Source organism: Mastigoproctus giganteus, chromosome 6 (genome assembly GCF_048544385.1).
Source record: "Mastigoproctus giganteus isolate SK-2022 chromosome 6, ASM4854438v1, whole genome shotgun sequence".
Classification (NCBI taxonomy): Eukaryota; Metazoa; Arthropoda; class Arachnida; order Uropygi; family Thelyphonidae; genus Mastigoproctus; species Mastigoproctus giganteus.
Window position 1 is genome coordinate 123,529,719 of NC_143580.1, and position 16,790 is coordinate 123,546,508.

Sequence of the window (16,790 nt, forward strand, 5' to 3'; positions counted from 1 at the left end):
AACTTCCCAGATATTGACTGCAACTTGTGAGTTGGTCACTCACACACTAGTAAGACTTTTGTGGATTTATTGGATGATTGTTTTCTACAGCAGCATGTTCGAGAGGCAACCAGAGAGGGTGATACTCTTGATCTGGTTATCAACAGTGATCATTCGTGTATTAAGAATTTGCAGATAAAGGTACCACTAGGTGGCAGTGAGCACAGTGTACTGATGTGGGATTTACTTAAAGATATAATTACCATTAGGGGTAAATGAAAGGGTTTTTGCTTCCGTAAAGGTGAGTACAGTGGTCTCCGACAGTTTTTAAATTCTGTACAGTGGGATCAACTGACGATGTTACCAAAAGTAAATTCAAAGTGAGAAGCATTCAAGGAATTAATCATGGAAGCTACTAAAAGTTTCATGCTTATTAAGAAATATTGTTCAAGGTTTAGGCCTAAATGGTTATCAAATGAACTAATGAGACTCATGACAGAGAAGAAAAATGCATGGGATGCATATAAATTACAAGCGAATCAGAAGCCTATGGCAGATAGAAGCAAGTCTGTAATCAGGTCACAAAGGAGGTTAGGCAGGCGAAGGCAGATTACGAGAAATTTTTGGCAAAAGATACTAAGAAAAACAGCAAGGATTTCTTTACTTATATAAACTCTAAAAGGAAGGGAATGAATCTGATTGGTCCACTTGATATCGATGGTTCGACTGTTGATGATCCTGCTCAGATAGCAAACAAACTGAATCAGTATTTTGCATCTACATTCACACATGAGGAGTTATTAAGGTTTGAAAATGCCAGAAGGTTATCAAATTGTAGCAGGGTGCTTAATGATTTTGTAATAACTGAGAGCAAAGTGGAGGAGAAATTGTTGAAGTTAAACATAAGAAAGGCAACTGGGATGGATGGGATCTATCCAGTTATATTAAAGGAGGCGGCAAAGCAACTGAGCAAACCCTTAGCCATAATTATGAGAGCATCCTTGGACTCAGGGGAGGTCCCCACGGACTGGAGATGTGCAAATGTATCCCCAATTTTACAAAGGAGGATCGAAGGGTGACAGGAGTAATTACAGACCAGTTAGTTTAACTTCTGTTTCGGGTAAAATAATAGAGTCACTGGTTAAAGATGCATTGCAGGATCATCTAGACAAGACTGCAGCAATAATTCAGACACAGCATGGGTTTGTCAAGGGAAAGTCTTGTCTGAAAAATTTGATAGGATATTATGATGTAGTTACAAAGGAACTCGATGCAAAAAATAATTTTGATATCATATATTTGGATTTTAATTTGTTACAATGTAAGTTGCTACAATGGATAAAAGGATGGTTGAGTGGGAGAAGATAGAGGGTGGTAATTAATGGGTGCTGCTCTTCGTGGACTAATGTTATTAGTGGAGTCCCACAGTGTTCGGTGTTGGGTCCTCTGTTGTTTTGTATATTTATCAATGATATTGATGAAGGTTTATCAGGCTTAGTGTCGAAGTTTGCAGATGATGCAAAGGTTGGTAGGGTTGTTAATGACAGTAATGGCAGTGTGCTACTGCAAGAGGATCTAGGTAATTTGGGCAGATGGGCTAGGAAGTGGCAACTGAGGTTTAACCTTGACAAATGCAAAGTACTGCATATGGGTAGAAGTAACCCCAGAGAAATGTACTAACTGTGTGGTACTACACTTAAGGTGGTAGAAAATGAAAAAGACCTGGGAGTAATTGTGCAGTCAGATATGAAGTTTTCTGAGCAATGCAGACAGTCGGCCAGGGCAGGTCATGGGGTTTTGTCAATGATATATAGGAATTTTGCTAGCAGGGAAAAGGAGGTGATTGTCCCTCTGTATAAGGCAATAGTCAGGCCACGCCTTGAGTACTGCGTACAGGTCTAGAGGCCTCATTTTAGGAAGGATGTAGATTTGCTTGAGCGTGTACAGAGAAGGGCAACAAGATTGGTGAGGGGAATGAAGGGATCCTCTTACCAAGATCTGCAAATTGCAGTGGCTGGAGACTAGGCACCTGCACGGTGATCTGATTGAGGTGTATAAGGCCTTGAATGGGTTGAGCATGCTGAATTCTGATGGGATTCTTCCACTTGTTCAGATTACGAACCTAAGGGGACATAAATTCAAATTAAGAAAAGATAGATGTGCGGAAATTTGCCTTTAGCCAGCGGGTGGTTAATTGCTGGAACAAACTTCCATCTGTCGTTGTGGAAGTTGATAGGTTAAATAAATTTAAGGAGGAACTGGACAGGCAATTTGGAGGGAATGGTGTGATTTTTTTTTTTTTTTTTTTTTTGGCTGATGCTGCATAAGCTCATACACTTTCTTTCTTGTATCACATGCCACTACTACTACTACTTCCTCAGCCATAGGAGTGTGTTGTGTTGTGTTGTGTTGTTTGGTTTTTTGGAGCATTAGCAACTAAGGCCATATTGCTCCGGGAATATGCGGTGGTCATTCCCTGACCTACCGCATCCTCCGTATTCGGTGGGTACGGGCTCGAACCTCGGTCTAATCAAGAAACGTGTGCTATGCACTGCTGCTCCTTCCCACCTGGCTACGGAGTCGCCAGCCATAGGAGTACATACATACATAAATATAAAATATAAATATAAAACATTATGAATGGAATGCGCAGAGTGTGGTAATGTTAAGTAAAAAGTGTGCACGAGTATGCATGAATGCTGAATCATTTAGATTTAGGTGATTGTTGCTGGTACAGGATGCGTATATGGGCTGACTGCTGGCGTTTGTCATGTTGTAACACTACAGACTCTAAGACTGGGTAGGTGCCTCCGTAGCCAGGTGGGAAGGAGCAGCAGTGCGTAGCACATGCTTCTTGATTAGACTGGGGTTCGAGCCCGTCACCACCAAATACGGAGGATGCGGAAAGGTCAGAGAATGACCACCGCATATTCCCGGAGCAATATGGCCTTAGTTGCTAATGCTCCTAAAAACCAAATAACAAACAAACAACAAACTAAGACTGGGTGTAGTTGTAAACCTCTCTATTGTGGTTTAAAACATTACAACTAGATATGTATAGTGACTCTAGCCACAGATGGTGAACATAGCGGCAGGATTGGTCAACCACCTCGGTATTGCAACTGGGATTGAGGTTGTGTTGCATCAACCAAAAATGTTGTGCAACTGCTGAGTGTAGTCACCTAGCCGAATGGCTCTTTCATGTTCCATGAGGCGGTCCTGGAGCCTTCTCGCAGTCTTCCCCCCCCCCACATAGCAGCTGCCACAATTGTGGCAGCTGCTATGTGTGTGTGGGGGGGGGAACTGCCAGATTATAATATAGTGTGATTATAACCTCCCTAACTCTGCAGGATATTGTTTGATAAATCATTGATAGGACACCATGGGCTTTCCTGGTCACCTGTTTGCTCAGAAAATTTCATATTTCCCATATTGTAACTCCCAGATCACTTTTATCTTCTACTGTTTTTATTTCGACCCACCAAGTATAAGACTGCATTTTGCTGCATAAAAACATAGTTGCCAATTTCTGCTATCCTTGAAACCTGCTGGAGTAATCTCGAAGGAGCACTTCTTGGCACTGATAAAATAAAATAAAATAAATTGTTAACAACTTTCCCAATCTGTATGCCACTGCAAATTATTTTAACACCATGCCCTTTATCCTTTCATCGATGTTGTTTATGAAAATGAAAAACAACAGTGGTCCAAAAACCAATCTGACATGACATCAATCTGAAAAATATTCATTAATTACAACCCACTGCCTTCTGCCTTGCAGCCACTCTGCAATCCATATTACAATCTTTTCAGTAATCCCAATATAATTCCAGCTTATACAGTAACCTCTCATATGGCACTGTGTCAAATGTCTTGCTAAAATACAAATAAGCTATGTAAATTTTTCCCTACATCCAGGTCATGAGTAACTGTGTCAAAATAGATTACTACATAATTTAAACATGATTTTCCCTTAACAAAACCATGTTTCATCTAGAAGTAGCATTCAATCTAATTCTACCTAAATGTTCCTGGATTTCACTCATGATCACTGCCTCTAAGACTTCCCCTCTCCACCACTTCAGTGGTGGGGGGGTGAAGGGTCCAAGACAAGGGTCTATAGTTACTGACTTCACTCTAAGAACCACCTTTGTTCATTGGCAATATACTGGCACTTCTCCAATCCTAAGAAATCTCTCCTGAGTCCAGTGATGCCTTCATAATTAACCTCAGTGGTTCAATACACTCTCTGGCTGCCTGCCTCAAAAATTACTGCATACAAGCCATGAACTCCAGGAGCTTACTTACCTTTATGTTCAAATGTTTTTATAATAAACAGTCATCTGCAATTTTGAAATCACTAATTTCATAATAAGGGGTGTTTTGTCAGTAGAGATTGATGCAAAATACCACTCAATTCATTAGCAACATCTGCTAAGTTATCTAAGACTTTTTCCCAACAAATAGACAAGGGTCCAATCTGATTTGTTTTCTTCCTATTTGTGTTCGCATACATGAAAAACTCCTTGTCCCCCATTTTTTGCTCTCTTAGTCAGTGCTTTCTGATGCTCAGCTCTGGCCTCCCTAACCTTAACTGTGATACTATTCACATCAAATTGTAGCTGTTGTAGGCTTCAGTACTTTTTATCCCTCTGTAACTTTCTCATGCTATTTTGCTCTTCTCTATTAGAATGCCCAGCTCCATATTCATCCACCTCGGCATCCTCCTCGTGACATATTTTCTTAATGGGACATATGCATTCATGGCTTCTGTGATTATTGCTGTACAGGTATTCCATGATTCTAATGTATTAACAACTTTCCCAAACTTTATGTTGCTGCAAATTATTTTAACACTATGCCCTTTATCCTTTCATCGATTTCGTTTATAAAAATGAGAAACAACAGTGGTCCAAAAACCAAATTAATAGATGCCATGTAGCACCATTTCAGAAATTAAATCCAGTTCCTTCAACTGCTGCAACATCTTTCTTCATCTACCAACTAATGACTGTGTGATTGCTACCTGCCAATAGTTCCTGTACTTTAAGCCCTGTGATGTCATATGATTCGTGAGTAATGATGAGGTCACGAATACGCTTACCCCTAGTATTTTCCCTAACATGCTGGTACAAATAATAATCATTTAATTTATTTAAAAACTTTGTTCTCCATAGCGAGTTTGTCTCCCACTTATTCCACTCAATTATGGGCAGATTGAAGACATCCATAATAAGACATTAACACTTTCTTGACAATTCCATCTGTGTGTAAAAACTCTCATCATACTCTGAAAAATCTTCTGGTCTATAGATTACTCCCACTCTCATTACTTCTCTTTGCTTTCCACTAACTCGTACCACACAGATTCTATGTTGGCAGAAGTAATTTCAGACTCAGCAAAATATCTTCTCATGCTCAGGCTGCTTTTGATAAGAAGCATGACTTCTTATCAAAATCATCCTTCTATCATCCCTGTCTTTCCTAAATACATTATACATACCAAAACGGAACCCATCATCTCCAATTTCTGGGTAGCACATCTCTGTTAGCTCTATTATGTTAGAGCTAGTTGTCCTAACCAGAAGTTCTAATTCAGCCATTTTGCACTGTCCATCAATGTCAACTGGATGCACTTCCTTTGATTTTAGGTTTTTCTTAATTAACAGCATAACCCCTCCTCCCTTCTTATCCTTTCTGTACACATTGTACTCCCCAAATTCCAATTCTGCATTCCTAATATCTGTGTGACCCCACGTCTCTGATATCTCAACAATATCCGCCTTTGATGTCTTGACCAACACTTCAAATTCATAAAATTTATTTACTATACTTCTTTCATTGGTATACATGCAAGTATACATGCACCTATTCTTATTTTTAGTTACCCTAACACATCTGATATATTTATTTGTTTCATGATGACTGCCATCAGTTCCTGAAACCCCCAGCACCCCTTGCTCCAGGCCGCTGCTTATTATTCTAATGGAAATAGTGCAAGAATCACCTTCACCTCTGCCTGAGGCTACTTTTAGCCTTTTAGTCTGTGAATCCCCCCCAAGCTAGCAGTTTTCTAACCCACCTAACACTGCCTCAATAGCATCAGCAAATATTCTTGCACCCTTTCTATTTAAGTGTATCCCATTCCTGTAGAAGCTTGTTGTTGTTGTTGTTGTTTGTTATTTGGTTTTTAAGAGCATTAACAACTAAGGCCATATTGCTCCGGGGATATGCGGTGGTCATTCCCTGACCTTTCTGCATCCTCCATATTTGGTGGTCACAGACTCGAACCCCGGTCTAATCAAGAAGCGTGTGCTACGCACTGCTGCTCCTGCCCACCTGGCTACGGAAGCAACCCCTGTAGAAGCAGTTTCTCCTGTTAACAAGGTGTGCCTGCCTAAGAAATAAAGGTAATGGGTTTAAATCCTGCCTGCAGTATGGGTGTTGTTGATTGTCCAATATTTTTTAATTTCAGTATAAAGAGTATAATATGATTTCCACAATTGAATTGCCTTAAAAATTAAACACATACTACGGTACTGCTAAGTACTATGCTGTGAACTAGTACTGAATGTCTTGCAAAATGAATAATTTTACATATTGCAAAAACATAAAAAGAATGATGTGCAGTGTGGGAAATAAGTAAAACAGAAAGAAACTGTGACATGCAAATTATTAATGAAACAATGCATAAATCTAGTAACTGCAGTGTTTTTTTAAGGCAGCTTGTTTCCCCTCTGCTCTTGGAAAGTTGACTACCTCAGAGAAATATTCAAAAAGTGTTAGATTCTTAAATGTTCAATTTATAAGGTTCTACTGTATATTAATTCTTTTTTACTTTTACTGTATATTAAAAGAAGTTGAAAAAAAAAATGAAGTGGTATTTAAAACTTCAGCCACAATAAGGAGGGCACCTTTGGATTCAGAAGTACCTGAAGACCAAAGATGTGCAAATGTATCTCCTATTCATAAGAGTGGATCAAATGGTGAAGTGAGTAATTACAGTCCTTTAAATTTGACCTCTGTGCCAGGGGAAAATAAAATAACCAAGAATTAAAAAAGTAATGCAAGATGATCTCAACTGGAGTAGAGCCATAAGGCGATCATAGCACGGATTTGTTTTGTTAAAGGTAGATCATGCCTGAGTAATCTGATTAGCCACTTTGATAAAGTAACAAATGATCTGGATGCAAATAATAATTCTGATGTCCCATACTTGGATTTGGGTAAATTCTTTGATAGTGTATCATATACATAACTTGCTATTATGAATAAAGGGAAGGTAATTTGGTAGGAGACAAAGAGTGGTTATAAATGTTGAATGCTCTTCATGGTATTATGTGACAGTGTTTCTTACTGCTTTTAATATTTATTAATGATACTAATTTAGTTATTTCAAGTTTGGTGCCTACGTTTGTTGATAACATAAAGATTGCCACTAGTTAATGACAGCAATTAGTATATATTACATCAAGAAGATATAGATAAACTAAACAAATGTGCTGAAAAATGGCAACTGAGATTTAACAGTGATATAGGGAAGATAGTGTATTTCAGTAGCAGTAATTCTAGAATAACTTACCAATTGGGTGGTACCAAAATTTCCAGCAGGGACAAAGAGTTGATTATTCCATTGTATAAAGTAATGGTTAAGTCATATCTGAAATACAGAATACAGGTTTGGAAATCTCATTTTAAGAAAGATGTAGATCTGTTGGAAAGGATGCAGAGAAAGCAAAAGAATATCCTATTTTTGGCACAATAGGATATTCTTACCAAGAAAGAGTGGACTTCTGTCAATAGCAAATTCTAAAAAGTAAGGAAATGCATGGTGTCCTTATTAAAAGGTATCAAAGATAATTGGTTATTCAACATTTTGGCATTTAGCTAAAGAGTAATTGGTGGTTCCCCAACACTAGATGGAAATATTTCCATATAGTGTTGCAGAAGTGGGGAGTTTGAATAAATTTATAGAGTTTGGCCAAATTACTGGAAGGATGGAGCAAATTATTATTTTTTTTTTTTATTATTTTTTTTTTTAATTTTTTATATGGCTGGTGCTGTATACGTTTTGTTTCCTTGCATTATGCTGCCAATAATGGCATCATTCTGTTCTGTCTTCAGTAACAATGCCACCAAATTTTCATAGCATACAGTTTTGCCTTAACATTCAGGATGATAAGCAACATAAGGCAACACAGTCCATTTCATATAATAATCTGAAAGTAATAATTATAACCAATGGTTTTTCTTTGTATGGTATGTAATCATAATTTTTTTTTTTTCATGTTTATATTGTACTTACTTGGAAAACTTGGACTTGTCACCAAGCAATTCAATTAGTATGTTGTTATTCTCAACAGCATGAAGAACTCTTTCTGAAAGCTGAAAAAAAAAAAAAAAAAACAATGTTCAGAATATCATTAACAATTTTTTTAAGAACATCGTGAAACTGCATGTAATTACTAAGTGAGAAAAATCAAGCCAAAGAACATTTGCAAAGGGCTTTTTCTCCCCATGAAAAGTACTATGCAGTAGAACACAAATCAAAAGTTAGTCAACTATTATTTCAGGTCTCATTCTAATAAGAATAATTACACTGACTACAAAAAAAAAAAAAAGTATCTCGGGAGCAAAGGTTGCAGATTCTAAAGGAAACTGATCTGCTGATTCCAAAAATTGTGTAAAAAGGATAGGTGGAACAGGACTAGGGTATGTCTGCCAGGGGCAAAGGTTGATGACGTTGTAGAGCAGATATCATCTTTTAAGGGCACAAAAGGTGATATAGTTGTACACGTTGGCACTAATGATATTAAGAGTAGGAGACCGGCAGAATTACTTAACAAGTACAGGTCACTGCTGAAAAAAAGCCGTGAAGTAGGGTTGAATTTGAAAGTGTCTGCAATTCTGCCCAGACACGATAGGAGGGAGTATACGATGAGAGCCTTGTCGATCCATTCGGCCCTGGAAAGATTGTGCAAGGCTCAAGGGGTAGAATTTTTTTCAGCCTGGACTGTACTTGTTAACAGGAAAGATTGCTTCTACAGGGACGGGATAAACTTAAATAGAAAGGGTGCAAGAATATTTGCTGATGCTATCGAGGCAGTGTTAGGTGGGTCGGAAAACTGATAGCTTGGGGGGATACAAGGACTAATAGTTTAACAGTACCCGTAGGCAGAGGTGAAGGTGATTCTTGCACAACTTCTATTAGAATAAGTAGCGACCTGGAGCGAGGGGTGTTGGGGGTTTCAGGGACGGATGTCAGTCATCGTGAAACAGGTGGGTATATGGGATGTGTTAGAGTGGCTGGGAATAGGAATAGGTGCATGTATACTTGCATGTATACCAATGCTAGAAGTATAGTAAATAAATTTGATGAATTTGAAGTGTTGGTCAAGACATCAAAGGCGGATATTGTTGGGATATCAGAGACGTGGTGTCACACAGATATAAGGAATGCCGAACTGGAATTTGGGGAGTACAATGTGTACAGAAAGGATAGGAAGGGAGGAGGTGTTATGCTGTTAATAAAGAAAAACATAAAATCAAAAGAAGTGCATCCAGTTGATATAGATGAACAGTGCACTGTTGAGTCAGTTTGGTGTGACATAAGCACTGCGAAAGCAAAAATTAGAGTAGGAGTGTGTTATAGGCCTAATGACTCGAATGAGTACAATGAACAATTGTACAGAGAAATAGAGTGGGGCTAGTAAATCGGAATGTCTTATAATGGGGGATTTTAACTTCCCAGATATTGACTGGAACTTGTGGGTTAGGCACACTCACACACTAGTCAGACTTTTGTGGATTTATTGGATGATTGCTTTCTGCAGCAGCATGTTCGAGAGGCAACCAGAGAAAGTAATACTCTTGATCTGGTTATCAGCAGTGATCATTCATGTATTAGGAATTTGCAGATAAAAGAACCACTAGGTGGCAGTGATCACAGTGTACTGACGTGGGATTTACTTAAAGATTTAATTACCATCAGGGGTAAAGGAAAGGGTTTTTGCTTCCGTAAAGGCGAGTACAGTGGTCTCCGACAGTTTTTAAATTCTGTACAGTGGGATCAACTGACGATGTTACCAACAGTAAATTCTAAGTGGGAAGCATTCAAGGAATTAATCGTGGAAGCTACTAAAAGTTTCATACCTATTAAGAAATATTGTTCAAGGTTTAGGCCTAAATGGTTGTCAAATGAACTAATGAGACTCGTAACAGAGAAGAAAAATGCATGGGATGCATATAAATTATCAAGCGACTCAGAAGCCTATGGCAGATATAAGTTAATCTGTAATCAGGTCACAAAGGAGGTTCGGCAGGCGAAGGCAGATTACGAGAAATCCTTGGCAAAAGATGCTAAGAAAAACAGCAAGGATTTCTTTACTTATATAAACTCTAAAAGGAAGGGGATGAATCTGATTGGTCCACTTGACATCGATGGTTCGACTGTTGATGATCCTGCTCAGATAGCAAACAAACTGAATGAGTATTTTGCATCTACATTCACATGTGAGGAATTATTAAGGTTTGAAAATGGCAGAAGGTTATCAAATTGTAGCAGGGTGCTTAATGATCTTGTAATAACTGAGAGCAAAGTGGAAGAGAAATTGTTGAAGTTAAACGTACGAAAAGCACCTGGGGTGGATGGGATCTATTCAGTTATATTAAAGGAGGCAGCAAAGCAACTAAGCAAACCCTTAGCCATAATTATGAGAGCATCCTTGGACTCAGGGGAGGTTCCCACGGACTGGAGATGTGCAAATGTATCCCCAATTCACAAAGGGGGATCGAAGGGTGACACGAGTAATTACAGACCAGTTAGTTTAACTTCTGTTCCGGGTAAAATAATGGAGTCGCTGGTTAAAGATGCATTGCAGGATCATCTAGACAAGACTGCAGCAATAATTCAGACACAGCATGGGTTTGTTAAGGGAAAGTCTTGTCTGACAAATTTGATAGGATATTATGATGTGGTTACAAAGGAACTGGATGCAAAAAACAATTTTGATATCATATATTTGGATTTCAGGAAAGCTTTTGACACTGTTGCGCATGGAAGACTATTGTACAAATTGGAGCAGAATGGTATTAAGGGTAAGTTGCTACAATGGATAAAAGGATGGTTAAGTGCGAGAAGACAGAGGGTGGTAATCAATGGGTGCTGCTCTTCTTGGACTAATGTTATTAGTGGAGTCCCACAGGGTTCAGTGTTAGGTCCACTGCTGTTTTGTATATTTATCAATGATATTGATGAAGGTATATCAGGCTTAATGTCGAAGTTTGCAGTTGATACAAAGGTTGGCAGGGTTGTTAATGACAGTAATGGCAGTCTGCTACTGCAACAGGATCTAGATAATTTGGGCAGATGGGCTAAGAAGTGGCAACTGAAGTTTAACCTTGACAAATGCAAAGTACTGCATATGGGTAGAAATAACCCCAGAGAAACGTACCAACTGTGTGGTACTACACTTAAGGTGGTAGAAAATGAAAAAGACCTGGGAGTAATTGTGAAGTCAGATATGAAGTTCTCTGAGCAATGCAGACAGGCTGCCAGGGCAGGTCATAGGGTTTTATCAATGATATATAGGAATTTTGCTAGCAGGGAAAAGGAGGTGATTATCCCTCTGTATAAGGCAATGGTCACGCAACGCCTTGAGTACTGCATACAGGTCTAGAGACCTCATTTTAGGAAGGATGTAGATTTACTTGAGCGGGTACAGAGAAGGGCAACAAGATTGGTGAGGGGAATGAAGGGATCCTCTTACCAAGAGAGGCTTAAGTTCTGCAAATTGCAGTGGCTGGAGACTAGGCACCTGCGCGGTGATCTGATTGAGGTATATAAGGCCTTGAATGGATTGAGCACGCTGAATTCTGATGGGATCCTTCCACTTGTTCAGATTACGAACCTAAGGGGGCATAAATTCAAATTAAGAAAAGACAGATGTAGAACAGATGTGCGGAAATTTGCCTTTAGCCAGCGGGTTTTTAATTGCTGGAACAAACTTCCATCTGTCGTTGTGGAAGTTGATAGGTTGAATAAATTTAAGGAGGAACTGGACAGGCATTTGGAGGGAATGGTGTGATTTTTTTTTTTTTTTTTTGGCTGATGCTGCATAAGCTCATACATTTGCTTTCTTGCATCACATGCCACTACTACTACCACTACCATAATTATGACAGATTCTATCACGTTTCCACTGAATTAATGAATTTCAGTAAAAATACTAAAATTTTAATAACATGTGGACAATTAATTTCTAATATCATGATAATACATTTTAAAAATGAGTCATATTCAAACATTTAATGTACTACACACATTCCACTTCCGTAGAAATGGTTGCCACTTTGAGTTTTTTATCGTCCATTTTGCTTTCCCTTTCACAAAACAGCTAACCTTGCATTATGACAGTATTACAGCGACCTTTACTGCTTTTCCATAGCAGATAGCTCCTGATGATGCCATTCCCCTTGTTCAGTGCTTATATCTCCCAAATTTTGAGTGAAAAAAAACTGAGATGGGAACAAAAAATATGAATTTTCAAAGAAATTTGGCAGCACCTATCTTTATCACATCGTAAAAAAGTTGATACCAGAAATTCATAATTATCTTCTTTTATTTTTCAAGAAATCTGCTCACAACTGTTTTAAATAATCACCAAGCTACTACATCAGTATCCTGTAGCTTTCTCTCAAATGTATTATCTTTGAGGAGTTTCTTTAATGGAAGCCAAAGAAAATTCCTTCCTTTGGTTTGTATCTGATAAATTGGGAAGCACTTCCCTCAGGTAGCAGAATCCACTTCCTTCTTTATCCAGAACCTTAATAAAATTCTAAATTAATCTACGCTTTATATACAAAGTTGGAAAATGAACCTTTTTTTTTAGTTCAACCACTGGGCCATATTAGCATTAGCATTAGCATTAGTAGAGGCATTTGATGCAAGAAAGCAAGCTTATGCAGCATCAGTCAAAAAAAAAAAAAAGCCCACTTCCACTTCACCCCTCTGTTCGTTCAAAATACCTGTCCAGCTGAGCCTTAAACTTATTTAGGCTATCAACCTCCACCACAAGGGATGGCAGTCTGTTCCACCAACCAACCACCCGCTGGCTAAAGGCAAATTTCCGCACGTCTATCCTACATCTGTCTTTTCTCAATTTGAATTTATGCCCCCTCAGGTGATTTTTCTGAGCTAGAGGAAGAATCCCACCAGCATTGAGCATGCTTAAACCATTCAAGGCTTTATACACCTCTATCAGATCACCTCGCTGGTGCCTAGTCTCCAGACACTATAATTTGCAAAACTTAAGCCTTTCTTCGTAAGAGCACCCCTTTGTTCCATTCACTAATCTTGTTGCCCTTCTCTGTACTCGTTCCAGCAGCTCTACATCCTTCTTGAAATGAGGCCTCCAGACCAGTATACAGTACTCTAGGTGTGGCCTGACCATTGCCTTATACAATGGAATAATCACCTCCTTATCCCTGCTGGAAAAATTCCTGTATATCATTGACAATACTCCATGAGCTACTCTTGCAGCCCGTCTGCACTGCTCAGAGAACTTCATATCTGCCTGCACAATCACCCCCAAGTCCCTTTCATTCTCTACCACTGTCAGTGTAGTACCACAGAGTTGATATGTTGCTCTGGGGTTGCTGTTTCCCATGTGTAGTACTTTACATTTGTCAATGTTAAACTTCATTTGCCACCTCTCAGCCCATCTGCTCAACCTTTCCAGATCCTGTTGCAGCAGCATAGTGTCAGTAGTGTCCTTGACAACCCTGCCAACCTTTGTATCATCTGCAAACTTGGACATTAAGCTTGATATACCATCATCAATATCATTTATAAATACAGAAAACAATAATGGACCCAACACTGAGCCCTGAGGGACTCCACTAATAACATTAGTCCACGATGAGCAGTGTCCATTGATTACCACTCTCTGTCTTCTCCCCCTCAACCACCCCTTTATCCATAGCAGCAATTTGCCTCCAATGTCACACTGCTCCAATTTGTGTAGCAGTCTTCCATGTGCAACAGTATCAAAAGCCTTTCTAAGATCCAAGTATATAATATCAAAGTTATTCCCTGCATCCAGTTCTTTTGTGACTGCATCATAGTATCCAATCAAGTTGGTCAGGCAAGACTTCCCCTTAACAAAACCATGCTGTGTCTGAGCTATAACTGAAGTCTTGTCTAAATGATCCTGCAGTGCTTCTTTAACCAGTGGCTACATTAATTTTCCTGGAACAGAAGTTAAGCTCACAGGTCTATAATTACTTGTATCAGCCTTTGATCCTCCTTTGTGAATTGGGGTCACATTTGCACATTTCCAGTCTATGGGTACCTCCCCTGAGTCCAAGGAAGCTCTCATAATTATGGCTAAGGGTTTGCTTACTTCCTTTGCTGCCTCCTTTAATATAACTGGATAGATCCCATCCACCCCGGGTGCCTTTCTTGTGTTTATCTTCAACAGTTTCTCCTTCACTTTACTCCCAGTTATTTCAAGATTCTGTAGCTTACTGCTAGAGTTGAATACACCTCTGGCATTCCCCTTGCTGAATAACTCCTCATGTGTGAATGTCGATGCAAAATATTCATTTAGTTTGTTAGCTACCTGAGCAGGATCATCAACAGTTGACCCATCAATATCAAGTGGACCAATCTGATTCATCCCCATCCTTCTAGAGTTTACATAAGTAAAGAACTCTTTGCTGTTTTTCTTTGCATCCCTTGCCAAGGATTTCTCGTAATCTGCCTTCGCCTGCCTAACCTCCTTTGTAACTTGGTTGCATATCAACTTGTATCTATCATAGGCTTCTGTGTCATGTGTTAATTTGTAAGTATCCCATGCATTTTTCTTCTCTGCCATATGCCTCATTATTTTATATTACTTCTCCCATATAAAAAATTCCTTCCTCTTTTCCCACTCTTGAACAATATGTTTTATTGTTGCACGACTGTTCCATAAGAATAGAAAACTATTTTGTGAACACACCTTGTAGAACACTGAATAATCCAATTAGCTTAAGATTATCACAGCTAATTCAAGCAAAGCCATGAAATTAGTATTTTGTATTAGTAGTGGCAAATTATGAAAGACAGCAAGCTTATACAGGTCCACAAATATGGAAACAAAGTAATTTGTGAATGCTTTCTGTACAACACTGAGTAATCCAATTAGCTTAAGATGATCATCAGAGACAATCCAAGCAAAGCCATAAAATTAGTATGTAGTATTAGTGGTGGCAAATGATAGAAGACAGCAAGTTTATACAGCATCGGCCAGGGGAGGAAGCCCATCTGACATCATTTATCCATCCTCTCTTACACCTATTTGAATTTATGCCCCCTCAGGTTCGTAATCTGAGTTAAGCAGAATAATCCCATCAGAATTCAGGTTACTCAACCTATTCAAGGCCTTATTATACTTCAATCAGATCACCTCGCAGGCACCTAGTCTCCAGCCATTGTTACGAAGGCCTCCTTCGTTCCCCTCATCAATCTTGCTGCCTTTCTCTCTATAAGCTCAAGCAACTCTACATTCTTCCTAAAATGAGGCCTCCAGATCTGTATGCAGTACTCAAGGTGTAGCCTCACTATTGCCTTATAAAAAAAGGGATAATCACCTCCTTTTTCCCTACCAGCAAAATTCCTATACAGAGTGATTCACTACCAGTGCGACAAATTTGCAGGAGGTGTAGGGGGCACAAAGATGAATCAGAATCACATAGCATTGCAGGGTCCGAAATGCCTTCGTCATGCGGTAGAGGATGTTGAACGGGAGGTCGCGTGAACAGCGATCCCGCTGGAAGTCAGCATTTGCAAACCAGTTCCCGAAGCAGTAGGATGGACGAGTATTCAAACATTGAACTGGCCAACATGCACCTCGTGTATGGAGCTGCGGACTGTAACAGATGCACCGCTCTGCGCTTGTACCAGGAACGTTTCCCGCACAGGCGTGCTCCTCATCATACGATTTTCGCACGTGTGCACAGAAGGTTACGTGAGACTGGTTGTTTCATGAGAGGTACCATGAATCGAGAGCGAATGACGAGGATGCCAGACAATGAGGAGAATGTCCTATGTCTTGCAGAAGGCAATCCGAGTACAAGTACTCGAACGATAGGCCAACGATTGGGTATTTCCCAATCCACTGTATGGAGGACACTGTCAACAAACCAAATGAGTTCATACCATCTGCAACGCGTCCAATCATTGGAGCCTGCAGACTATCCACTCCGGAGGACTTTTGCTACTTGGTTTCTTCAACAGAAACAGTTCGCAGATGCTGACTTCCAGCAGGATCGCTGTTCATGCGACCTCCCATTCAACGTCCTTTACCGCATGATGAAAGCATTTCGGACCATGCAATGCTATGTGATTCCGATTCATCTTTGTGCCCCCTACACCTCCTGTAAGTTTGTCACACTGGTAGTGAATCACCCTGTATATCATTGACAATACCCCATGACCTGCTCTGGCAGCCTATCTGCATTACACAGAAAACTTCATATCTGACTGCACAATTATTCCCAGGTCTTTTTTCATTTTCTACCACCCTAAATGTAGTACCACACAGTTCGTACATTTCCCTGGGGGTTACTTCTACTCATATGCATTACTTTGCATTTGTCAATGTTAAACTTCAGTTCCCACTTCTCAGCACATATTCCCAAATTTTCTAGACCTTGTTGCAGTAGCACACTGCCATTACTGTCATTAACACCCTTGCTAAACGTGGTATAATTTGCAAACTTCAACATTAAGACTGATATACCTTCAACAATATCATTGATAAATTAAA

At 39.4% G+C, this 16,790-nt stretch overlaps 1 protein-coding gene across 1 annotated transcript in view; it reads right to left on the minus strand.

Moving 5' to 3' along the window:
* Nucleotides 1-16,790, minus strand: part of LOC150084555 (guanine nucleotide exchange factor for Rab-3A-like) — a 160,312-nt gene that overhangs the window by 56,478 nt on the left and 87,044 nt on the right. Inside the window, exon 8 of the mRNA XM_090376284.1 lies at nt 8,285-8,364. Within this exon, the coding sequence (XP_090232410.1) occupies nt 8,285-8,364 (80 nt within the window). The remainder of the gene's footprint in view (nt 1-8,284; nt 8,365-16,790) is intronic.